Raw genomic sequence first — 25,854 nt, forward strand, 5'->3', positions numbered from 1 at the left:
CATGCTGGCTATTCCCTATCACCTTACCACCTTCCAAGTGTTTGCAGATGATTTCTTTAATTACTTGCTCCATTATCTTCCCTAGCACAGAAGTTAAACTAACTAGTCTGTAGTTTCCTGGGTTGTTTTTATTTCCCTTTTTATAGATGGGCACTATATTTGCCCTTTTCCAGTCTTCTGGAATCTCCCCCGTCTCCCATGATTTCCCAAAGATAATAGCTAGAGGCTCAGATACCTCCTCTATTAACTCCTTGAGTATTCTAGGATGCATTTCATCAGGCCCTGGTGACTTGCAGGCATCTAACTTTTCTAAATGATTTTTTACTTGCTCTTTTTTTATTTTATCTTCTAAACCTACCCTCTTCCCGTAAGCATTCACTATATTAGACATTCCTTCAGACTTCTCAGTGAAGACCGAAACAAAGAAGTCATTAAGCATCTCTGCAATTTCCAAGTCTCCCGTTACTGTTTCCCCCTCCTCACTGAGCAGTGGGCCTACCCTGTCCTTGGTCTTCCTCTTGCTTCTAATGTATTGATAAAAAGTCTTCTTGTTTCCCTTTATTCCCATAGCTAGTTTGAGCTCATTTTGTGCCTTTGCCTTTCTAATCTTGCCTCTGCATTCCTGTGTTATTTGCCTATATTCGTCCTTTGTAATCTGACCTAGTTTCCATTTTTTATATGACGCCTTTTTATTTTGTAGGTCACGCAAGATCTTGTGGTTAAGCCAAGGTGGTCTTTTGCCACATTTTCTATCTTTCCTAACCATCGGAATAGCTTGCTTTTGGGCCCTTAATAGTGTCCCTTTGAAAAACTGCCAACTCTCCTCAGTTGTTTTTCCCCTCAGTCTTGATTCCCATGGGACCTTACCTATCAGCTCTCTAAGCTTACCAAAATCCGCCTTCCTGAAATCCATTGTCTCTATTTTGCTGTACTCCCTTCTACCCTTCCTTAGAATTGCAAACTCTATGATTTCATGATCACTTTTACCCAAGCTTCCTTCTACTTTCAAATTCTCAACGAGTTCCTCCCTATTTGTTAAAATGAAGTCTAGAACAGCTTCCCCCCTAGTAGCTTTTTCAACTTTCTGAAATAAAAAGTTGTCTGCAATGCAGTCCAGGAACTTATTGGATAGTCTGTGCCCCGCGGTGTTATTTTCCCAACATATATCTGGATAGTTGAAGTCCCCCATCATCACCAAATCTTGGGCTTTGGATGATTTTGTTAGTTGTTTGAAAAAAGCCTCATCCACCTCTTCCACCTGATTAGGTGGCCTGTAGCAGACTCCCAGCACGACATCACCCGTGTTTTTTACCCCTTTTAGCCTAACCCAGAGACTCTCAATACTTCCATCTCCTATGTCCATCTCCACCACAGTCCAAGTGTGTATATTTTTAATATATAAACCAACACCTCCTCCCTTTTTCCCCTGTCTATCCTTCCTGAGCAAACTATACCCACCATACCAACATTCCAGTGGTGTGTATTATCCCACCAAGTTTCAGTAATGCCAACAATGTCATAGTTGTATTTATTTATTAACACTTCCAGTTCTTCCTGCTTATTACCCATACTTCTTGCATTTGTATATAGGCATCTAAGATACTGGATTGATCTTGCCTCCCAGTTTTGCCCTGACCCTCCTTTCTCTCTGTCATTATAGCCCATGCTCCCTCCTGTTTCCGACCCATCTCCCAGGTCTTGTTCCCCACTTACCTGTGGGGTTTGCTCACCTGTCACTTGTAGGTTTTACATTGTTTTATTTTTGAATGCAGTTTTTTTTTGTACATAATTCTACATTTGTAAGTTCAACTTTCATGCTAAAGAGATTGCTCTACAGTACTTGTATTAGGTGAATTGAAAAATACTATTTCTTTTGTTTTTTACAGTGAAAATATTTGTAATAAAAATGAGCACTGTACACTTTGTATTCTGGGTTGTAATTGAAATCAATATATTTGAAAATGTAGAAAACATCTAAAAATTTTTAAATACATGTTATTCTATTATTGTTTAACAGCGCGATTAATTTTTTTAATCGCTTGACAACCTTAGTATTTATTTCATTTAAAATATCCATATCCAGATCAGATCATGGGGGTCTATAGCAGACCCCAACCATCATCCATTAACCATTATCCTCTATTACCTTTCTTCCCCAATTGATTTTGACCCAGATTCCATTTTATCCATTCCATCACTTCCAGTTTCTTTACAGTCTACCTCATCATTAATATACAATGCTACTCCATCACCTTTACCTTTATTTCTGTCTTTCCTGAACACCACATACCCTTCAATACCTGTATTCCAGTCATGATGGCTATTCCACCATGTTTCCATTATCCCTATAATATCTGGTTTCACTTTCTGCACCAGTAGTTCTAGTTCTTCTGTTTTGTTACCCAGGCTCCTTGCATTGGTCTACGGACATCTTAGTTGTTTCTGCTTGGCTTCACCCAGATTTCTCGCCCAATTAGGTACAGTCACTTTACAGCCAGTATCATGTACCTGTTATTGTCAGTGGTATTGGCACTATCTTTTCTCTTGATGTCCATTTTCCTATCCTCGGTTGTTCCTTTCTCCATTGCTGTATCCTCTTTCACGTGATTTTTCTGCTGCTCAAATATTGGAATGAAGCATTGAGATTACATGAGCCCCTCCCAACTGTCTCTCCTGAATTCCTAGTTTAAAGCTCTATTCATCAGTTGTGCCAATCTCAATCCAAGAAGTCTGTTTCCATCCCATGAGAACAGTCCTATGTTGGTGAACGCCTTCCAGTGGTCTAACACCTCAAAGCCCTTCTCATAGCACTGTTGTGCGAGTCATCCATTGATCATCATAATCTTGTCTTGCCTCTGCTCTCCTCCTCCAGGTATGGGTAGAATCCCACTGAAGATCAGGTATCAGAGGGGTAGCTGTGTTAGTCTGTATCCACAAAAACAATGAGGAGTCCGGTGGCACCTTAAAGACTAACAGATTTATTTGGGTGAAAGCTTATGCCCAAATAAATCTGTTAGTCTTTAAGGTGCCACCAGACTCCTCGTTTTTACTGAAGATCACCTTAGCTTTCATTTCTTTAAGCGTTTTCCTTGGCCTGGTGTAGTCTTCCTTAATGCACCCTAATGAGAATCTAGCAGTATTCTTGTCCCCATGTGAAGAACAATCAGTGGATTCTTGCCTGCTCCCATTAGGCTTCTCTTCAGCCTTAGGTCCACATTCCATATATTAGCTCCGGGCAGACAGCATACACTTGTATTCTCCAGAACAGCTCTGGTGACAGGCCTTTCTGTTCTTCTTAGTAGGAAGTCCCCAGTCACATAGACCTGCCTCTTCCTGGTGTTTGGGGAGGCTCAGCCTCCTCCAGCCCATGCTAACCTCCATCCATGCCTCTTCCCCTGTTCTTGTAGGACTAGCCACTCTTCTCTTCTTCCTTGCTCTTCCATCTTCCGTTACTGCCTTCCTGCCTGCTTCCATTTTCCAACTCAGCAAACCTATTCCTCAGTTCTATTTCTCCTTAGCTAGCTGGTCTTTTCCTCTACCTTGTTCTCATAGTCATATGCTTTCACTGGCCACTTTTCTCATTCACAGTTCTCTGATCTGCAAGCCCTTCAACCTTCTCTTTCCTTCTCTCTATCATCTGTTCAAATACCCTTAGAAACTCAACCATAGTTTCTAGCTGCATCTCCAAACCTCTGGCCTTCTCTTCTTTTACGTCTATCAGGCGGCACTTTATATAAACGAAGCACCTTCAAGTACCCTCTCCAGAAGATTGTACATCCTGCAGCTTCCACATCTAGTCATCTTCATTCCGTGGGTCGCTCCCGCTGCTGCCTCTGTAGCTGTCATAGCCTTCTCTCCTAAATGCCTGTCAAAAAGGACAAACAAACAAACAATAAAACTATCCTGACAACACTAATGAAGTGCAATCACTAGTAAAAGAGTTATAATGAAAAAAAATGAGAGCAAAACTGGTTGAAAAATTATTTCAAAATTACCAAGTATTCCAAGTGGACCTATTTTTCATAATGTTTTAAACTGAAAAATTAATAAAATTATCAGAATCATTATTGAAATTTTTCATTCCCCAAAGCAGTGTTGCATTATTTCGTATCAAAAATTTTCATTTACCAAAAAAACAGGTTTTCAGTAAACAAAAAACGTCACTGAGTTGTAAAACAATTTTGACAAAAGTGTTTACAAAAATTGATAAAAGCATCACTGGAAATTTTGCAAAACATGGAAAATGTCTGTAATTTTGATGATTTTTCTTGAAGAGACATTTTAAAAAATAGGCAATTTTGTCATGAAAAACCTTTTACACAGGAAATTTCAGCCAGCTCTAATCCAGAGTAAAATCACCAGCTAAAAAAATAAAGGAAAATTGTTGGTATTTGTGTGCCCTATTAGTCCAAGGGAGCTCAACTCTGTTGACTTTCTGGCCACAGGGCAAGCTTGATTCATTTCTTTATTCATTCAGGCATTAACTAGAGGGGTTGGATATGGACTGTATTTAACTTCATCAGGGAATCTTATTTTTTCTAACTGCCAGTTTGCTTTTTGGATTGTTGTGTTATACGTATTGAACATGCACCCAGAAGTTTAACAGTGGGTTCAGTTTTAAAAAACTTCAGCGGAAACCTGGGATAAATGAGACTTCTAAACAGTAAAGAACAAACTATTCATCAGTAATTCATTATGTTTACCAGCCATACAACAAAAGAAGCGACATAAATTGTACAAGTTCAAGATAGAAAACACTTATGACAATGTTCAATACACTCTGACCTGTGCAGAATCTATGGCCTGATTCTGCTCTCACATTGATGTAAATCAGGAGTCACTTGGGGTGAATAACTCGAAAATCAGGAATGACTGAATTAACTGGGCCTGCTTCTCCCCTCACTTCTCAGTGTAAACCTAGACTGGCTGAAGGCAACTGAAAGGTGCAAAACTAATATGAGGTTAGAAATCCCCAAATAGGACAATCAGGGCTTAACCAGTATAGTTAAAGTAGGTACAGCTCACCTAGTTTGGATGCACCTATCAATATCTAGGTGCTTTATACCAGTGTAGCTATTCCGGTACAGGAAGGAGAATTAACTATACTGGTAGAAATCTTCTTTGTGCTGGTATAACTGTGTCCACGCTAAGGCTTTTATCAGGATAACTATTTGGGTAAAATAAACACTAATTGAAATAATTATATTGATAAAACTATTAAGTGTTAGACTAAGCCTCACATAAACTAGTAACGTTCCATTTACTAGGCTGCAATTGGAAATGTCTGAGGTGTTCATAATATTGTATGTGACATTTCATTGCACAACCCAGTTTATAATATTGGTCATACTATTTTTGTAGTTAATTTTTTGAAATAAGAAGAAATTTCAGTTCCCTGACGAGGACAGGATACTGGTGGTTTCCTATGAGGTTTTACAAAACAGAGTGTGATGGTGAAAAGGGCAGTAACAAAATGGCCTCAGCAGACGATCTTTAGGAAATGTGGTAGTTCTTGTTTGGAGTACAGTCTGAGACTTACTTAATGGTGTTACGGGGAAGCTTTCAGGAAAGGGAAAGAGCGTGGATAAAACTGAGGGACAAATTTTCTGCTGATGTAAAGTGGTGTACCCCTAGGAAGGGCTGGATAGTAATTTGGGGCTGTAAATAAGCACACTAAATGCTTCTGCTGAAGTGATCAGTAATGAGATAGCTAATGATGTTTACATTTACACTGCCACCTTTCAGTGTCACAGTTAATGACCCATTGAGATGAACAAAGCAGCTCAAACCTCTCAGAGCTGTTGTTTCAGGCTGTTTGCAGGCTCTGGAAGACAATACTGAATCAATTTAAACTTGATTCACATTTTCTAGGTTATCTTCACAAAAGTAGAGGTCAAATGCTGCAAATGTCATGGTTGTGGAATTGCGGGCTATAGTGAAAATTGTACCCATGTAACTACTTGGACCTATAGATTATCACTCTAGAGGATTAAATTCTGTTGATGACCTCTAATTCAGTGATATCCCACCTTTCTATGTGCTGAGATATTTGAGATTATAAGGAAGTCTCAGGGATCAAAATTAATTGTTCCCAATCTAGATGTAAACCAGTGAACAATAACTGAGGGACCCCTGGTCCCTGTCTCAGGGGCATACAGTCTAACGTCTGAAGGCCACACGTTGAGTTCACAATAACTGGTTGACCAGGTATAGGTCCAACCTCAAACACTATTGCAAAGGAATGAAAGGCCTCACCCACAACACGTGGGCCTGCATGCACAGTCCTTTCCTTTCTCTGATTTTGCCGGTGATAAGGAGACAGATGTGGCAGAGCAACATAACATTCCAAGCAGTATCACCTGTTATCCTGACCCTTCCACATAAGGGAGCACTGCGCACCCTTCAGCCCAAGCAGAATACATCATGTTTACTTCCCATTACTGTATAATCAATACTGAGAACAGTGTTGCTGTAACTTCCCAGACCCTATGATATCATCACTGATATAGCAGTGCAGGAGAATTTCCAGTTCCAGACAGTGTTCCATTCAGTTAACAATGGCTTTGCTTGTTATAGCTTCCCTTGTTTCTTTTCCCCGGATGCTCTGTGACCTCGCTTTAGCATCAAACATTATGTGGCATATGTGGGATGTGGCATGTAGTGTGAGGCCAGGAGGAGGGGGGTTCTGCCAGCAACACTGAAGCAAAACTATAGTATAACAGTGGCAGCAAATCTATTTCCTGATGTATTTGGTGCCTATCTGAATTCTATTTTCCTGGCACTGACCTGCTTTCTTGTGCCAACTTAATCATTAGTGAATTTGCAAATAAGTTTTAAAAAATTCACTAATGCGATGAGGCACTCAGCACACAAAGTAGCCTCGTGAGTGTTTACTGGTTAAGTCTGCCCTGCCGCCCATTCCCATCGCACTTGTGTAATGGCACCTTTGCTGCTTCAGGACATTTCCTATTTCAACCAGATTCTATCCATCAAGGCATAAGCTAAGATGCTTGTGAACTGCCAACAGGCCACCTGCCTAGGCATTGTTATTAGGTTGTGGTGAGCGCTTTAGTATTTGGACCTTTGCTTTTAGGTAGGATTTTCAAAAGCATTCAGTATTGGTCTAACTCTGCACCCACTGGGGTCAATGGTATGTTGATTCCAGTGGGAGCAAAATTAGCTAATGCTAAGTGCTTTTGAGAATCCCATCTATCCCTCCTTGTGAAGCACCGTACACTGTGAAAACAACATCGATCACAGGTATTGTGTATTTAGCAAAAAATATGGTGTACACATAACAGTATTTGTAGATTTTGAGGCCAAAAGGGATAATTATTACCTCTTGTGTAACACAGGATGCAGAAATTCATCCAGTGATTTCTGCATTGACTCCAATAACTTGTAGTTATCTGAGAACTTATCTTTCAGCAAAAGTAGCCTTGATACGGCTGCAGATGATGGAGACTGGGTAATTGGAGAGGAAGGATGATCCAGTGGTTAGGATGCTAACCTGGGACTTCGGAAACCCAGGTTTGATTCCCTGTTCCATCACAGACTTCCTGTGTGAAACTGGGCAAGTCACTTAGCCTCTCTATGCCTCAGTTCCCTATCTGTAAAATGGGGATGGAACATAAGGTCCATCCAGCCCAGTTTCCTGTCTGCTGATGGTGGCCAATGCCAGGTGCCTCAGAGGGAGTGAACTAAACAGGTAATGATCAAGTAATCTCTCTCCTGTCATCCATCTCCACCCTCTGACAAACAGAGGCTAGGAAACCATTCCTTACCCATCCTGGCTAGTAGCCATTAATGGACTTAACCTCCAGGAATTTATCTAGTTCTCTCTTAAACCCTGTTATAGTCCTAGCCTCACAACCTCCTCAGGCAAGGAGTTCCACAAGTTGACTGTGCGCTGTGTGAAGAAGAACTTTCTTTTATTTGTTTTAAACCTGCTGCCAATTAATTTCATTTGGTGGCCCTTAGTTCTTATATTATGGTAACAAGTATATAACTTTTCCTTATTTGCTTTCTCCACACCACTCATGATTTTATATATCTCTATCATATCTCCCTTAGTCTCCTCTTTTCCAAGCTGAAAAGTCCTAGCCTCTTTAATCTCTCCTCATACGGGACCCGTGTCAAACCCCTAATCATTTTAGTTGCCCTTCTCTGAACCTTTTCTAATGCCAGTATATCCTTTTTGAGATGAGGAGACCACACCTGTCCACAGTATTCAAGATGTGAGTGTACCATGGATTTATATAAGGGCAATAAGATATTCTCCATCTTATTCTCTATCCCTTTTTTAATGATTCCTAACATCCTTTTTGCTTTTTTGACTGCCGCTGCACAGGTTGTAGACATCTTCAGAGAACTGTCCACGATGACTCTAAGATCTCATTTCTGATTAGTTGTAGCTAAATTAGCCCCCATCATATTGTATGTGTAGTTGGGGTTATTTTTCCCAGATGCATTACTGTACATTTATCCACATTAAATTTCACTTGCCATTTTGTTGCCCAGTCACTTAGTTTTGTGAGATCTTTTTGAAGTTCCTCACAGTCTGCTATGGTCTTAACCATCTTGAGCAGTTTAGTATCATCTGCAAACTTGGCCACCTCACGGTTTACCCCCTTTTCCAGATCATTTCTGAATAAGTTGAATAGGATTGGTCCTAGGACTGACCGTTGGGGAACACCACTAGTTACCCCTCTCCATTCTGAAAATTTACCATTTATTCCTACTCTTTGTTCCCTGTCTTTTAACCAGTTCTCAATCCATGAAAGGATCTTCTGTCTTATCCCATGAGAACTTAATTTACATCAGAGCCTTTGGTGAGGGACCTTGTCAAAGGCTTTCTGGAAATCTAAGTACACTATGTCCACTGGATCCCCTTTGTCCACATGTTTGTTGACCCCTTCAAAGAACTCTAATAGATTAGTAAGACATGATTTCTCTTTACAGAAATCATGCTGACTTTTGCCCAACAAGTTATGTTCTTCCATGTGTCTGACAATTTTATTCTTTACTATTGGTTCAACTAATTTTCCCGGTACTGATGTTAGACTTACCGCTATGTAATTGCCAGGATCACCTCTAGAGCCCTTTTTAAATATTGGCGTTACATTAGCTATCTTCTAGTCACTGGGTACAGAAGCTGCTTTAAAGGACAGGTTACAAACCATAGTTAATAGTTCCGCAATTTCATATTTGAGTTCTTTCAGAACTCTTGGGTGAATGCCATCTGGTCCCAGTGACTTGTTACTGTTAAGTTTATCAATTAATTCCAAAACCTCCTCTAATGACACTTCAATCTGTGACATTTCCTCAGATTAGTCAGATACAAAGGACAGCTCAGGTTTGGGAATTTCCCTAACATCCTCAGCTGTGAAGACTGAAGCAAAGAATTAATTTAGTTTCTCTGCAATGACTTTATCGTCTTTAAGCGCTCCTTTTGTATCTTGATCATCAAGGGGCCTACTGGTTGTTTAGCCAGCTTCCTGCTTCTGATGTACTTAAACAACATTTTGTTATTACCTTTGGAGTTTTTGGCTCAGGGGTGTGGTAAGGATAAATACATTAAAGATTGTGAGACAGTCAGATACTATGGAGATGGGGATATATAAGTAGCTAAGATAGAATTACTCTCACTGTTAAAGAACTGCACCTTATTTCCAGTCTGAATTTGTCTAGATTCAACCTCCAGCCATTGGCTCTTGTTATACCTTTATCTGCTAAATTAAAGAGACCTCTATTGTCAGAAAACATATCCCCATGCAGATACATCTAGACCATGATCAAGTCACCTCTTTGTTTTCAGTAAGATCAATGGATAGATTAATGCATCTGAATATAACTCGCCTATTCATGCAATCATTATGAGGTCTCTCATTGTAAAATGACTCTGATGATTTGAAAGACTTGATCAGGGTTGTCCAGCCAGCCATTTTGCAGCCGTCTGTCCTTTGCTAGGCTAAAGCTGTTCAGGAACATCACATTGCTCACCTCATTTCCTCTCATCTTGTACTCACCGACTTGCTCCAGGCAGGTAATGGTTGAAGGATGAAGGAATATATTGTTTATTTTTAAATTAGCATCCATCAGCCAGTACTCCTGAATTACGTTGGTGTCTGAAGTTTGTGACACTATTTGTGCATCTAGGCAAAAGCAGGATACCCAGTGCTTTTGGATGGATGCCTTTTTATCATTTGAGAGATCCAGATAAATATATAAATCATTGTCAATTACATGTGAGTAGATGGTTTACAAGGAGTACAGTTGTTTTACAAGGAGTACAGATTTATATTATGGTATTGCTTAGAAATCAGGGTCCCATTGCTAGGTGCTGAACAAACTTATAGTAAAAATACATGCCTTATCCCAAAGCCCTTACAATCTAGATGGCTGGTATGTTTTCAGGGCAGTTTCTCTGGGCTGGTATAATTCTTTTCCCATATTTGCTTTTATTTAGCCGACAATGTCAACCTGCTTTTCCATCGGTGCCGGTACAGCAGCACAGTCCAATGTCCTCCCAGGTCTCCTCCATTACTGGCCCACTGCACTCAGCAACCTTGCCACTGCTCCCATCAGCTGTAACTGCCCAGCCTCCATCTGCGACTCCACCAAGCCAGCAACTCACACCTGATGCATATGCCATTGTGGAGCGAGCACAGCAAATGGTGGAGATGCTTTCGGAGGAGAATCATGTTCTGCGGCAGGAACTGGAGGGATACTATGAGAAGGCAGACAAACTTCAGAAGGTACGTGGAAAGTTCTGACAGCCCCTATTATAGTGTGTCTGAAGTGTGTCTATTGCCCTCCTGGGCACAGGCGGTGATCTAAGTAATCCTTCCTAGCATGAGGCACTCAAGTTGCCTAACACAGCCTGTGGTTCCTATTGTTGCCACGTGGGTCCTCTGTAAGTCCTTGCCAGTCATTGGATGGACTGTGATTCCAATACAGTAGGCTATGCAGACTCCTTTCCCATGAAGATGTTACTCAGAAGGTGTGCTGTGTTTTTTTTTCTTGGGAGCATCTACTTCTTCAACTTTTTTATGCCTGCCTTAGGGAAAATTCCATCGGTAGTCTCCCTTCTGGAGTGCAGCGTCTGAATACATGGCATTTTAAAGCTAGCACCTTTTTACAGGTGTAGCATAATCAGCAACATTGCGTACATATCTGAAGTGCAAAATATGTTTAGTGATCACAACAAAGCCTGTCCTGTGTGGTCTTGTGCATTTTAATAGATTTGCAGTAGTTTTTATCATAAGAAACAAACACACCAGTACTGTGGGTTGACTGATATTTGGGAGTTTGATGATAAATCTTTTCTGAGGAGTTGTTTTCAAATTAAATAATAATAATTAAAAAAACCCACTTCAGAGCCCAGTTTTAAACCTAAAGTTACTGTGCCTTCCCAGTGCATTACTTTACATTTATTCACATTAAATTTCATTTGCTGTTTTGTTGCCCAATCACGTAGTTTTGTGAGATCTTTCTGAAGTTCTTCACAGTCTGCTTTGGTCTTAACTATCTTGAGCAGTTTAGTATCATCTGTGCCTATTTGTCTAGCTAACTGTCTAAAGCAACAATAGAAGAAAACGGAGAAGAAGAAAATCGAGCAAGAAGATGATACATAAAAAAGAGACCCACTGCCGAGGAGTGGGCACTGGTGTCTGTCTCCTGTCCAGGCTAACAGTGGATTGCTTAACTCAGTCCTAGAATTCTTATGGTCTGTTTTTAGAAAGTGGAGTCTGTACAGATTAGGGCATAAACAATTACGTACTTATCTTGTGTTCAACCCCAGGATCACCTATAGGCTTTAACTCAAGCTGCTAACCCAAATTAAAAGCCATGTTGCCATGTGTTCACTGCTGTTTTAACCTGAGTTATCTAATGTGGATTAGCAAGCCCAAGTTAAGAACACACCTTTATTTGCAGTATAGACATACCCTAAGTATAGAAAATACTGCAAATATAATAGTAATGTTACCTATGTGCAAAGGAAAATGCTGTGAAGATTTTACACCACTGAACAATTGACAGGACTTTTGTATATCCACTTTGAACTTCATGGGTCAGATTTTCAGAGAGTTGAGGCCAGACTTCCAGTCCCATACTGAATTTTGTGTAAAGAGTTGTAAAGATTTTAATGGTGTCCTCTGAATGGCCTCCCTGGACAAAAATTTTCTTTGAATAGGTTAGATTCCAGATGTTGATTTTACAAAGGCTGCTTTCTTTTATAAAATATATTTGAGTATGATGCACAAAAAATGTATTAATTGAAGAATCTTTCTATACTGGTTAGTAATTGCATTCTCTTTCTCTTTTTGGTGCTCTGGAAGTTTGTGGCATTAGGCCCTGACACAGGAAAGCACATACTTAAATCCCGTGGAACTTAATTACGTGCTTAAAGTTAAACATGTTGTCATAGGTTTCGCCCCCACTCTGGACTTTAGAGTACAGATATGAGGACCTGCATGTGAACCCCTAAACTGAATTATCAGTTTAGATCTGGTTTTGCTGCCACCACTCCCAAGTACTAACTCCCTTCCCTGGGTAGTCTTGAGAGACTTCTTCACCGATTTCCTGGTGAACACCGATCCAACCCCTTGGATCTTAACACAAGGAGAATTTAACCACCACCCCCCCATTTCCCCCACCAATTCCTGGTGAGTCCAGATCCAATCCCCTTGGATTCTAACACAAGGAAAAATCAATCAAGTTCTTAAAAATAAGACTTTTTATTAAAGAAAATAAAGGTAAAAGAAAAAAAACAACCTCTGGGAGCGATTAGCATACCAGCTACTCTCACAGACAACAGATGCCAAACACAGAGGATGTTCCCCTGGGCAAAACTTAGTACACTAAAGAATTCCCAATTTGATTATTCCTCTAATTGCACCAAGACAAAGTCACAAAGGAAAATAAACATTTATTCTTTTCTAAAACGTACTACTCTGGTAAGAGACTGGTTCCTTGATCTTTTCCACTCCCAACTGAAACTTAAACTGACCAAGACAAAGGGAACTTCCTTTTGAAACATCCTGTCCCCTCATTGGTTCCTCTGGTCAGTTGTCAGCTAGGCTAGGTGAACTTTTTAACCCTTTACAGGTAAAAGAGGCATTAACCCTTAACTATCTATTTACGACACACGTGAACAAATGCTTTCCCTGAACCAAGGCCTTCATTGGTCAGCTATTTAAAAGGGCTCTATTTTCTTACCTGCTTTGATGTGATGGAAAGACAAAGAAGAGCCAAATCCTTCTCTCAGAGGCTCCTGAGGTTCCTTTTGGACTTTGGTGGGAATTGTGAGTGTTCAGAACCTCTAAAAATAAAGCCACTCATTTGGGTGCCTAACTTAGGCATTTAAATCTGAAATTTTTTGCCTTAACTTCTGTGTCTTAGTTTCCTCACCTGTAAAATAATAATGATGTTTACCTGTTTCTCCTGAGGGTTGTGATTAGTTAAATAATGCATTTTGGACTTGGAAATTGTTCCGTATTATTGAAATAAGGCTGTATGTAATTTTTTCTAAGCAAAATGTGTCACTGCAAAATAATTAATAATAATAATAACAATATCTAGCTTTTATAATGCTTTTCATCAGTTGATCTCAAAGCTCTTCACCATCTTTAGTGTATTTATCCTCACAAGAGCCCAATGAGGTAGGGAAGTGTAATTATCCCCATTCTGCAGATGGGGAACTGAAGCACAGAGAGGCTAAGTGACTTGCCCATGGTCACATGGGAAGTCTGTGGTGGAGCAGGGAAAAGATGTTTGCAATAGGAGGGACAGTCTTTCCTCCACCAACATTCAGAACAGAACAGAATAAAAATACTGGGGCCTGAAAAGCAGACTGTGTTCCTGATATGTATAGCACAGCCAGTAGTTTGTATGAACAGATTGTCCCTAAGTGCTGTCAAATTCTAGACCATGTTTGAATAGACATTTTGCAATGAGTTACAAGGTGGTGATTAATTCTGGCATTGTTTGAAACATTGTCTCATTCTGACATCTAAAAGAGCTGTTATCTTTTTGATATTTCATTTTTAGCTCACTTGTTCGTTGCTTTCATTTTTTCTTTCTTTCTTTGTTGTTGACGATGACGTTACCTCTTTGAAGCATAAAGATCAGGTTGGCATGGTTTCAATCAATGTCTCATCATGTAGGTTGTTTGAGTGGGTTGGTATCAGAAGCCATCTGGGGATAGAAAGGATTGGGGATAGGGTGGGAGTTGAAAAGGAAATTGCAGAGCTGCTGATAAACATGAGCATGGTTTACTGGGGTTCCCCTTTATCACTTTAAACAAAAGCAGCTTTGATGGAAGCTCTCCTTTTATCCTGCAGCAAGCCTGCCTCTGGTCGTAGCTGCTTGACCATGTGGAGGGACTTGGATGGTGGAGTGTGTTTTGGGTCAAAAAAAATCAGAAGAGATAAAGGGCATTAAACTAAGGCTTCACTTATATGACTTAACAATACTGATCAGCACTAATAAGCTGTTAAACTACCTGGTTTTGTTAGTAAATTAATTTCATTGCAACAGGAACATTATGTAGCAGGTGGCCTCTAGGCAGGAAGGACTAACATGGGAGAATGGTTGTGGGGATAAAGCCTAAGCCCTGGGAATCTGGAGAGGTAGGTTCTCTTTCCACTTCTGCCACAGACTTCCTGTGTAATCATGGGTAAGTCACTTCATCTCCTGGGGCCTCATCTGGAAAATGGAGATAACCAGGATAACATGAGGTCCCAAGGTGATGAGGTGTCTAAGGGGGAGTGCAGTAATGTGATCCAGGGAAATGTTGAGAAGGAGCGTGGAAGTGATATTACCTCTGTTTATGGCATTGCTGCGACCACTACTAGAATGCAGTGTCCAGTTCTGGTGTCTGTACTTTAAAAAGGATGTTGAATAATTAGAGAGGGTTCAGAAAATAGACACAGGAATGATTTGAGGTCTGGAAAACCTGCCTTCCTATGAGAGACTGGGAGAAGCTCAATCTGTTCAGCTTGGTAAATAGAAGGCTAAGAGGTGGTTTCAACATGGTCTATATGTACTTACCTGGGGAGAAAATTTCTGATAGCAGAGGGCTCATTAATCTGGCAGCAAAGCCATAACAAGCTCCAGTGGCTGGGAGCTGAAGCTAGATAAATTCAAACTAGAAATAAGCACTGATTTTTACACTAAGTTAATTAATCAGGGTGTGCTGGACTCTTCATCACTTGAAGTCTTTACATTAAGACAGGATGTCTGTCTAAAAGATCTGCTCTAATCCAGCCAAAAGTGATGGGGTGGCTCAGGAACTGCTGAGTGAAGTTCTATAGCTTGTGTTACGGCAGAAGTCAGGCTGGATGATCATAATGGGTCCTTCTAGCTTTGAAATCTATGCCTGCTTTGTAGGGCACTATGTTATCTTCAGAGGGAAGGCAATGTAAGGGTGTTATGTATTATTATTGAGTAAAAACCGACTAATCGAAGCATTGGTTTGATTCTGCAAAACTTGCAAGAACTGGCTTTCTCTTGAGATTTCTAGTAATTGACATCCCGTCCAAAACAGCCTTTCTTGTGAGATTTTGGTCCAAATTTGGATTACAGAAGATGAAAAAAAAAGTTGTCCAGACATTTTTGAACCGTAGTAAAGATTCGGGTTGAATTTTGGACAAAGATTCTTTGCGATATCTTATTTTATCCAAGCATGTTTGCCCATTGCCAGTTGGAAAGTAAATGATTGCTGATAAGTTCTCCAATTTTAGTGCAGGAAAGAGTAAAAAATAAACTCTCTTCCTGTACAAGGTGGTTTTCTTTCAGCAACAAAGTAATGTGGCAAGGTTTATTCAGAGTTATAGATAGATATACACCAGCACTCCAGGAGATTCAGTGACACTGCAAACCAAACCCTGCTTTTGACTCCCTTCCTAGCACCCTTGGACCAGGTAGGGATTTGAGTACACAGCTTAAGCCTATCTCTGTAATGGCTCGAATACCAAATCTGTCTTGGCCTGAATGCACAAAAGGAGTTAGGTACCTAAAATCCTGTCTTAGACCCCTAAGTCCCCCGTTTTGGCGCCACTGTGAAGTACTAAACTCCTGCTGAATCCTGTAGGCACCTAAACTTATTCAGCACCTAAGTTTTGGCAGTAGAAATTGCCAAGGCATCTATGTCTTTGCCTCTGAGCTAGTGCATGTTGTCTCTGTCTAGGTGTCTGGGTGCCCTAACCACCAGGGTATAGAGTCATTTTTATGCTTGTGCTCGCTTTCTGGAACAAATAACGAGAGACAGGCAGAGACCTGTATCTCAGGGTCCAGTCTCCCTGCTTCGGTGATGCTAATTATTTAGCCACAGTGCACCAGCTTCCACTGGAGAGACTGAGGAAGCCCCACATTCTGAATATCCCATAGCCCAGTGGTTAGAGCACTCACCTAAGAGATGGTAGTTCCTTGTTCAAATCCCCTTTCTCCTTTGGGTGGAGGTGGGCTTTAGCCAGGGGTCTCCCACATCCTAGGTGAGTACCCTAACCACTCTCCTCCTCCTTACTAACAACATAGGTGCCTACCACCAAGAGAGGATTTACACTGAGAATCCCAAGCAGAGTCTACAGCCTGGATTTAGGCACCTACCTCTGAGACTGGGTGGGATTTAGCACAACCCATCTCATTGGCATCTCCCATTGGCTAGTTTAGGCTGCTTCTCACCTAGTGTGCTGGTTTTTGTGAGTTGCAGTCCAGTGCTGTCTTTCCCCATTTATTATATAGGAGCTTGGATGCCTACCTCAGGCTTTGTGAATCTGCTCAGTGTCCCTATGCCAAATTCCTATTGTGCATTCAGGCCTCTGCAATTTGCCTAAGTTTGGGTTGGGATCTAGATTTCAACAGTGCAAGTGCAAGAGTGTTCAAATCCTGGCTTTTGCTTCAGTCCGTTAAAGCAGAAGTTCCCAACCTTCTTACTGCGATGACCCACCAACTACATTTTGTCCTTTTTTGCAACCTATCGTTATATATATGCACCCTATGTCCCAGCCCCATAACCCTAACCCTGGCCTGGTGCAGGAGGGTCGGGGGTTGGAGTGCGAGGCCAACCCCACTCACCTCGCAGCCGCAGCTCCTTGGCAGGGGCGACTCCAGCGTTCCAAGCACATGCCTGGGGCGGCAAGCCGTGGGGAGCGGTCTGCTGGTCGCTGTGAGGGTGGCAGTCCGGCTGCCTTCGGCGGCTTGCCTGCGGGAGGTCCGCCGGTCCCGTGGCTTCGGTGGCAAATTGGTGGTGGGTACGCCGAAGGCGTGGGACCGGCGGACCTCCTACAGGCAAGCCGCTGAATCCACGTTAGCAGCAGACCTCCCACAGGCGTGCCGCCGAAGGCAGCCTGACTGCCATGCTTGGGGCGGCAAAATACATAAAGCCTCTCCTGCCCCTCGGGGCCAAACCTGAGTGGCGCTGCGAGCGCATGTCCCATGCTGCAATGCCTGGAACAGGATCCGGACCCAGCCATGCTGGGTAGGAGCTTATACTGTGGGTTGAGTTGGGGTGGGCTTGTGCTCACCCCCCTCCTCCTCACCCACCCAGGCCCTCCCTTTGGCACCAGAGCAGGAGAAGTATATGTTTGCCTAGGTCATTACATATTAATCAGCCCTGGCCATCGCAAACCACCTAGAGCTCTCCTATGACCTACTGGTGTTTGGAAACAGTGTGTTAGAAAGATAAGGGGCCAGATTCTGATCCCACTTACACTGATATAAATCAGGAGTTACTCCACTGAAATCAGTGGATTACAATAGCTTCAAACTGATGTGAGATCTGAACGTGACCCAAGACATTCACGTTTGGGATCTGGTGTTCAGAGCGAAGTTTTGCATTTGGAATTCATCCCTAGTGGGGAAGTGATAAATCATGCCTTTCAAATCCCGTTTTTAAGAAAAAATTCAGCCCATTCTAATGTGCATATTTCCTCAGCACCCCCTGAGGACAGCTTTCAAGTGGAGGAGGCCTCTGTAGCTAAAGTTTGACATCATTAATTGTTCTGGGTTTACACCTTGGTTAGCCTATAAAATAAGTTTAACAATTAAGTCAGGACCCAACGGTGTTTTTCTTCAGTTTTAAAATCCTAGATTAAAACACAAGTGGGTTAAAAAGAAAAAATATAAATATATGTTTTATTTATTTAGGAAATACAAAGGCAAAATTGCAATTGGATAAGTTGAACATTTTACTTTGATGAATTAAGATCTATAATAACAATCATGGTTTATATTGTGGGTAGCAGTCTGCTACATTTTGATTGTTAGAGGCTTCAGTGCTTCCTTAAAAGAATAATTTCTGTGTAAAGCAGAAGGATTATACTTCCCGACTTTCGTTACCTTGCTGGGTAAGTTCAGAACTGCAACTAACTTGATACCTATTTTTGGAATAATAATGTGCAGTCGATTAGTTAAATTAGGAATATATTCGTTAACAACTTGAGCCACAATTTGGCTAATAAAAACATGCAAGTAACAAAACAATATAAATAGTGTTGAATTTCACCTTGTAATTAGATGTTTGGGGGTGGGGGAAGGGATAGCTCAGTGGTTTGAGCATTGGCCTGTTAAACCCAGGATTGTGAGTTCAGCCCTTGAGGGGGTCATTTACGTATCTGGGTCCAAAATCTGCCTGGGGATTGGTCCTGCTTTGAGCAGGGGGTTGGACAAGATGACCTCCTGAGGTCCATTCCAACCCTGATATTCTATGAAAAAAAAATCAAACCACTATGTTACATAACCCCCCCTTGAGTTTGCTTGTAAGCATTTATCTGAGCATTGGCCTGTGCTATTGTAGCAGAATGTTTTTGGAGTAGGTGGGAAGTTGATTGCTCAGTGCAATAGGGTTGCTCAAAAAGCACAGGGATCAGCTTTGTCATCTGTCTATACAAATTCTTATTATAGAATCATGCTTGTGTGAAACTTGGAACGTGCATCGCCCCGGCACACAAAACCCCCTGGGAAATGCTCCAAGCGAGTGTCAGAATAACATACATTCCTGCCCTGCTTTAATGGGAGGTCTCTCTCCTTTCAGTTTGAAATAGAAATTCAGAGGATTTCAGAAGCCTATGAGGGCCTGGTCAAGACCACCACTAAGAGGGAGTCTCTGGACAAGGCTATGAGAAACAAGCTTGAAGGAGAAATTAGGAGACTTCATGATTTCAACAGGGATCTCCGTGGTATGTTAAGTTCTTTACACATTTTTTCGCCCTAAGTGACACGCTGTATCATTCCTCAATTGTCAAGCTCCTAATCACCAGCCTCAGGCTTTAGACAAACTGATTTTCATTTTAGATAAACTGCTTTAGAAATCAAGTTCTATTTGTTGGTCAAGGATAAAAATGCTCTTATTTTCCAAGTTACAAATGAGTACCCCAGCAAACTACATGAGACAACTTTAAGCATTGGATTGTTGTTCTAATTCTTAAAACACCAATTTAACCTGAAGACCAAAATTACAAACTCTGCAGTAAACATCTAAAGGTTATTCTACCCAGTCTACAAATCTAATCTGTCTATAATGAGCTCAACAGCAAGGTATATAATATAATGTAATATATAATATAAAATATGTCTCAAATAGGACTGTCGATTAATTGCAGTTAACTCACGTGATTAACTCAAAAAATCAATCATGATTAAAAAAATTAATAATGATTAATCAAAGTTTTAATTGCACTGTTAAACAACAGAATATTTATTAAATATTTTTGGATGTTTTTCTACATTTTCAAATATATTGATTTCAGCTACAACACAGAATACAAATACAGTGCTTACTTTATATTATTGTTTTTGTTACAAATATATTTGCATTGTAAAAATGATAAACATAAGAAATAATATTTTTCAGTTCACCTCATAAAAGTACCATAATGCAACCTCTTTATCATGAAAGTGCAACTTACAAATGTAGACTTTTTTTTTGTTACATAACTGCACTCAAAAACAGAACAGTGTAAAACTTTAGAACCTACAAATTCATACAGTCCTACTTCTTGTTCAGCCAATCGCTAAGACAAACAAGTTTTTTTACATTTATGGGAGATAATGCTGCTGGCTTCTTATTTACAGTGTCACCTGAAATTGAGAACAGGTGTTCGCATGGCACTTTTGTAGCCGGAATTGCAAGATATTGCCAGGTATCCTAAACATTCGTATGCCCCTTCATGCTTCAGCCACCATTCCTGAAGGCATGCTTCCGTGCTGATGATGCTCATTGTTGTGGAAAATCGACCACACGGTTGATTTTAGATCAGACATCCTGAGGCACCTTTATTTCATACAAGCATATATGCAGGAAGAGACAGCATAGATCCCATGCAAGAGGCTAGCTGCTCTACATATTACAAATTTTACCAAGCTTATAAAGGTTAAAACCACAAAACGTCACACAGCGATACATCCTTATTTGGTAAATACATTGCTAACACTGCAAACATAATTGATAATTCTCCTATATGGCATACATATTGCAACTTCAGCAGCATTCTGTCACAATCATCCTGTTATCGTACTGACTGTTCTGTTTTTCCTACTTGCGGTTACTTTAGGCAAACAACTTATTGCTATACTATAATCACACGAAGCTGCAATGGCACCCCGGGCCCCCCTTGTCCCAAGACCAGTTCCCTATTTCGGACAGTAAGTCTTCGTAAACAAGTTTTAGGGAAGTTAAAGTAGTTCAGCTAAGGGCTTGGGCCTGCAAAACCCTGACGACAGAAGAGCCCCGATATATGGAGGGGATTTTATTTTCCCTAACATCATTAACGAAGAATGCGTTAAATTTGTGACTCAACTCTTTGGAGGAGAATAGTATGTCTCCTGCTCTGTTTTACCCGCATTCTACCATATATTTCATACAATAGCAGTCTCGGATGATGACCTAGCACATGCTGTTCGTTTTGAGAACACTTTCACTGCAGATTTGACAAAACGCAAAGCAGGTACCAATGTGAGATTTCTAAAGATAGCTGCAGCAGTGGACCCAAGGTTTAAGAATCTAAAGTGCCTTCCAAAATCTGAGAGGGATGAGGTGTGGAGCATGCTTTCAGATGTCTTGAAAGAGCAACACTCCGATACAGAAACTACAGAACCTGAACCGCCAAAAAAGAAAATCAGCCTTCTGCTTGTGGCATCTGACTCAGATGATGAAAGTGAACATATGTCAGTCTGCTCTGCTTTGGATTGTTATCGAGTAGAACCCTTCATTAGCATGGAGGCATGTCATCTGAAGTGGTGGTTGAAGCATGAAGGAACATATGAATTTTTAGTGCATTTGGCACGTAATATCTTGCGATGCCAGCCACAATAGTGCCATGCGAACCGCTATTCTCACTTTCAGGTGACATTGTAAACAAGTAGTGGGTAGCATTATCTCCTGCAAATGTAAACAAACTTGTTTATCTGAGTGACTGTCTGAACAAGAAGTAGGACTGAGTGAACTTGTAGGCTCTAAAGTTTTACATTGTTCGATTTTTGAATGCAGGGTTTTTGTACATAATTCTACATTTGTAAGTTCAACTTTCACGATAAAGAGATTGCACTACAGTACTTGTATGAGTTGAATTGAAAAATACTATTTGTTTTGTTTTTTACAGTGCAAATGTTTGTAATCAAAAATAAATATAAAGTGAACACTGTACACTTTGTATTCTGTGTTGTCGCTGAAATCAATATATTTGAAAATATAGAAAATATTCAAAAATATTTAAATAAATGGTATTCTGTTGTTTAACAGTTAATCCACGATTAATCACGATTAATTTTTTTTATCCCTTGACAGCCCTAGTCTCAAATGCATTACAGGCATGTAAAAGCCAAATTTTCAAAGCGCTTCCCATTGAATAGGCAACATTTGTAGACACCCTTTGTGAATGCAAATGGATGTGCACGTTGTATAATTGTGTGCCTAACTATCTACTGAGTGTGCACAGATTCCTCTTTGTGCACTTGTCCAATGGAGGCCCTTTAAAAATGGAGTCATGATTTACTCAGCACAGCTGGAGATTGGTAAGTTTGACGGTCACCATTTTACAGATGGAGAAATGGAAGTGAAGAGGCAGTAAGGTTAGAGACGATGGAACAGTGGAGTGCAGGAAGGTAGAATGAGTAGTGCCTGAGTGGTGGTGGAGGAGGATATTACATGTCTCTTTAAGGGGAATCTCAGTTCAAAGCAGCACTGTTGCTACTCTGGTAACTAGCTGCTGGTCAGGAGTGAGGCTGTCCCCTTTGTGGAGTACAGCACTACCAGCCACAGCAGGATTGCCCTTACACTTACAGGGTGAGGTTCACCCTTCTACAGAAGCTGGCACAATGCTTAGGCACCCTTTCATTGCCCTGTCATCCTCTTAATTGGGGCTAAAGCATAGGCCTTGTGCTGGCCCTCAGCCTGGAGCTGAATTTCACCTGGAGACCACAAGCATCCACATCAGAGTACTTTGTACCGTGATCCACAGTGCTGCAGGCATTCAGGTCTCCTATTTCCTGTACTGTTAAATTCAGCCTTTCATCTCCTGAAGCTCGACAAGTTCAAACAGGAAATAAGGGGCACACTTTAACAGGGAATTCAATTAACCATTGGAACATGTTACTCAGGGATGTAGTGGATTCTTTTTCACTTGACAGCTTTAAATCGAGTCTTTCTCAAAGAGATGCTGTAGCTCAGTGTTCCTCAATGACTGGTCCGTGGACTGGCGCCAGTCCCTGAGATCTCCCTGACACAGTTTAGGAAGGTAACAAACTGGTCCCAGGTATCAAAAAGGTTGAGAGAGACTGCTCTAGCTCAACCACAAGTCATTGGGCTTGAGACAGGAATCACTGGGTGAAACTCTGTGGTCTGTGTTATGCAGGCAGTCTAACTCTATGATCTAATGTTGCTTCTGGCTCTCAAATCTATGAAGGCCTGAACTCTGCCAGCCAATAAACATCTTCTTACCAACCAGAAACTAAAAGATTGCTCTTCTGTAGAAGTCCAGGGGCCAGTCATATACCTCAGCCTCTTTCATTTTAGTATCTCCTTTTTGAGATTCTATTTATACCATGCTGTGAGCATGTGTTTTCTTGGTTGTTGGCCTATAATTTTATATACATATATTTATACTTAAAGTATTTCCTGTTTATGTGCAGACCGACTGGAGACTGCCAATAGGCAGCTAGCCAGCAGAGAATTTGATGGGCATGAAGATAAGGCAACAGAGGGCTTTTATGCCTCTCAGAGTGAGTACTGCATTCATCTCTTCTGAAGATACAGTTTTTAACTGGAGTGGCAGAGGGAGCTTAATCATCATTTTTGATTGCCTTTGTGGTTAGGTTTTACTTAGTTAATTTGTTGTGTAACTTTATTTCAGCTACCAGACTAGGTTCTGTAGCCTGTTGTTTCTCTGTGCACCAGAGCCATGCAACAGGAGTTAACGGTACACACAAAATTAGCTCATTTTTAATAAATATTTACTTTAAAATGTGAAATGTTGCTTGGAGGGGTCGTCCCGGAACACACACGTCTCAGAGAGGCCAAATTCTTCTCTCCGCTGGGATAGATTCAGAATAATCTCCATTGACTTCATTGAAATGACTCAGGATAGATACCAATATGAATGAGAGCAGAATTTGGCCCCTTCTTTGCAGAAGGGAATGGAAGGGCCAGTGGTCGTACAACTTCTTGTGACATTCCAGGCATGCATTTCCTCACCATTTTAGGTTTCTGTATTGGTGGAATGCTGTACTGCTCTGATACAGAACAAAAACAAATGAGAAATTTCCCACAAAACAAAATTCTGGAAAAAAAATAGTTTTGAGTCAATTAAAATGTTTTGTTTCAATAAAATCGCAACATTTCATTCTGATTTTGACCTTTTAAATATTTTTTTAAAATTAATCTAAAAACAACTAATTTTGTTTTTTAAAAAGTCATATTGAAATGGAAAATGAAAACATTCCATTCTGAAAATTTTGAAACGGGATGTTTTGATGTTATAAAAATATTTTTTCTTTTATTTCTGAACAAAATGTTGTCAAACTCAACACGTTTTCTGAAATGTTTCGATTTCTACAAAACCAGAGTTTTGTGTCAAAACCCCATTTTGATGAAAAATTTCCAACCAGCTGTATCAAACGAGCTTCAGTGAAAACTCAGGGTATTGAAAACCTCCCTGGTGTTATACAGCACCTTGTCAGGTTTGATGCAGTTGAAGCAAATGTCCTGTATATAACTTAGTCTTCATTTTTTGTGTGTGTTGATGGTTTCCTTGGATGATAGCATGTGACTGTATAGCATTGACTGCATGATAATGTACGCAGGAGGGCAGAGTTCAAGTTGCACAGACAGCCTTAATTTAGTCAGTGGATGATTCACTTTGCAACTGTCGTTTTCCTCTAACATTGTTTTTTTAATATGAAATTTCCTATATTAAAAAAAAAAGAGAAATAGGACAAGAAAGAAATTCTTCCATGTGCTGCTATTTGCTGGCAACACTAGAACGCTCTGCATTGCACAGTGTGTGCAGTCTATAAGGCAGGAGCCTCATTCCGTGCCCACCTGTCTATAATGTGTTGATTTTTTCTTTCTTGTACAGTGCTTAATAAATACGAAATAGTTCTAGAGGTTTCAGAAGTAGCGTTCTTCAAGTAGATGCAGCCGTATATTCCACTTATGTGTGTGTGCTCCCAGTGCACTGGAACCTGAGAATTTTGCCTCATAGTACCCCTAGGAGGGCAGTACACACTGCTCGTGGTTGTAGCCCTTCCCCTGGCTATATGAGGTACAGTTTCTTCTCACTGCCTGTGGCTGAAGTCAGAGCTCTGTGTGGTTTTCAGTGAGTGACGCTGCTCTGTGTTGCAGGGCTGGCGTCTCTCCCAAGAGATGAATAAGCTGTTCAGCCTCCTGGAGTGTGCCGAGGAAAAGGTCTCATAAGACCAATTGGGACCGCTCCAGGTCTCGTGGAGACTCTTCTTCTTTGTCTAAGAGGAGTATGGCCTGGCGCCGTGCAACTGCCGGCACGCGGGATGGAGCAGGCCCTTCACACTGCTACCCAGTACCGTGTAGAAGTATGGGGGAGCCCATACTGGTGACTAGGATTGCGAACTTTGGTTGGGTATATTCATGGAGGTTTCAGCAGATGTCATAATCTTTAATTAAAGATTAATCTTTAATCCCTGGAGGCTCCTGGACAATCCTGGAGGGCTGGCAACCCTACCGTGACTCTGGTTCCAGCTCTGGAGCATCCGTGGAGTCTGGTACCAACAATAATGATGCCAGCACCGGGTGTTTACACATTGACAGTATACTAGGCAGCAGTAATCTACTCTGCCTATCAGTTCTGGGCTTCCCACTCATCCAGGACTTTGCTGGGGTTATGACATCCATGACCTTGTTGGCACTGTCTGTGCTTGTTTCAGAATCTTGGGATCCATGGACAACACAGCCTGATTTCCACCTGCCACAGACTGCAGAGTTGAGGCTGGTGCTGGGCCTGGCACTGAGAACCCCCTCTCTCTGGTGCACTCCTTAGCACCGATGTCGTCTTGACAGCAGATCCTATCTTCCATCTCAGCACCATGTGCTGCATCAGCACTGCTGCTGACATCAGTACCGACACCGCTCTCACCACCGGATGTAACTGTAATGTATTTGGTGTCGACTGTGCCAATTCCATCAGCAGTACTGGTACCTCTTTCCTACTAGGTAGCAGGGGAATCAGACCAGCTCCTTGCATCATCAAGGCTAGCTTTATCACTGTCCCCAGAGACCCAGGGCTCCTGAGGATTCAGGTTGAGTTCTTTCTCCCATTCTCCCTGACCCAACCGATGCTGAGAACAGTTCTCTGAAGAGCACTGGTACAGAGACAGGGGCCC

The 25,854-nt window shown here is 41.2% G+C and overlaps 1 protein-coding gene across 1 annotated transcript in view; it reads left to right on the forward strand.

The window, feature by feature from the left end:
* Window positions 1-25,854, forward strand: part of AMOTL1 (angiomotin like 1) — a 108,134-nt gene that overhangs the window by 43,007 nt on the left and 39,273 nt on the right. Inside the window, 3 exon segments of the mRNA XM_030559832.1 lie at window positions 10,469-10,757; window positions 19,037-19,181; window positions 23,131-23,220. Of these exon segments, the coding sequence (XP_030415692.1) occupies window positions 10,469-10,757; window positions 19,037-19,181; window positions 23,131-23,220 (524 nt within the window).

This window comes from Gopherus evgoodei, chromosome 1, assembly GCF_007399415.2.
Source record: "Gopherus evgoodei ecotype Sinaloan lineage chromosome 1, rGopEvg1_v1.p, whole genome shotgun sequence".
NCBI classification, from domain to species: domain Eukaryota; kingdom Metazoa; phylum Chordata; order Testudines; family Testudinidae; genus Gopherus; species Gopherus evgoodei.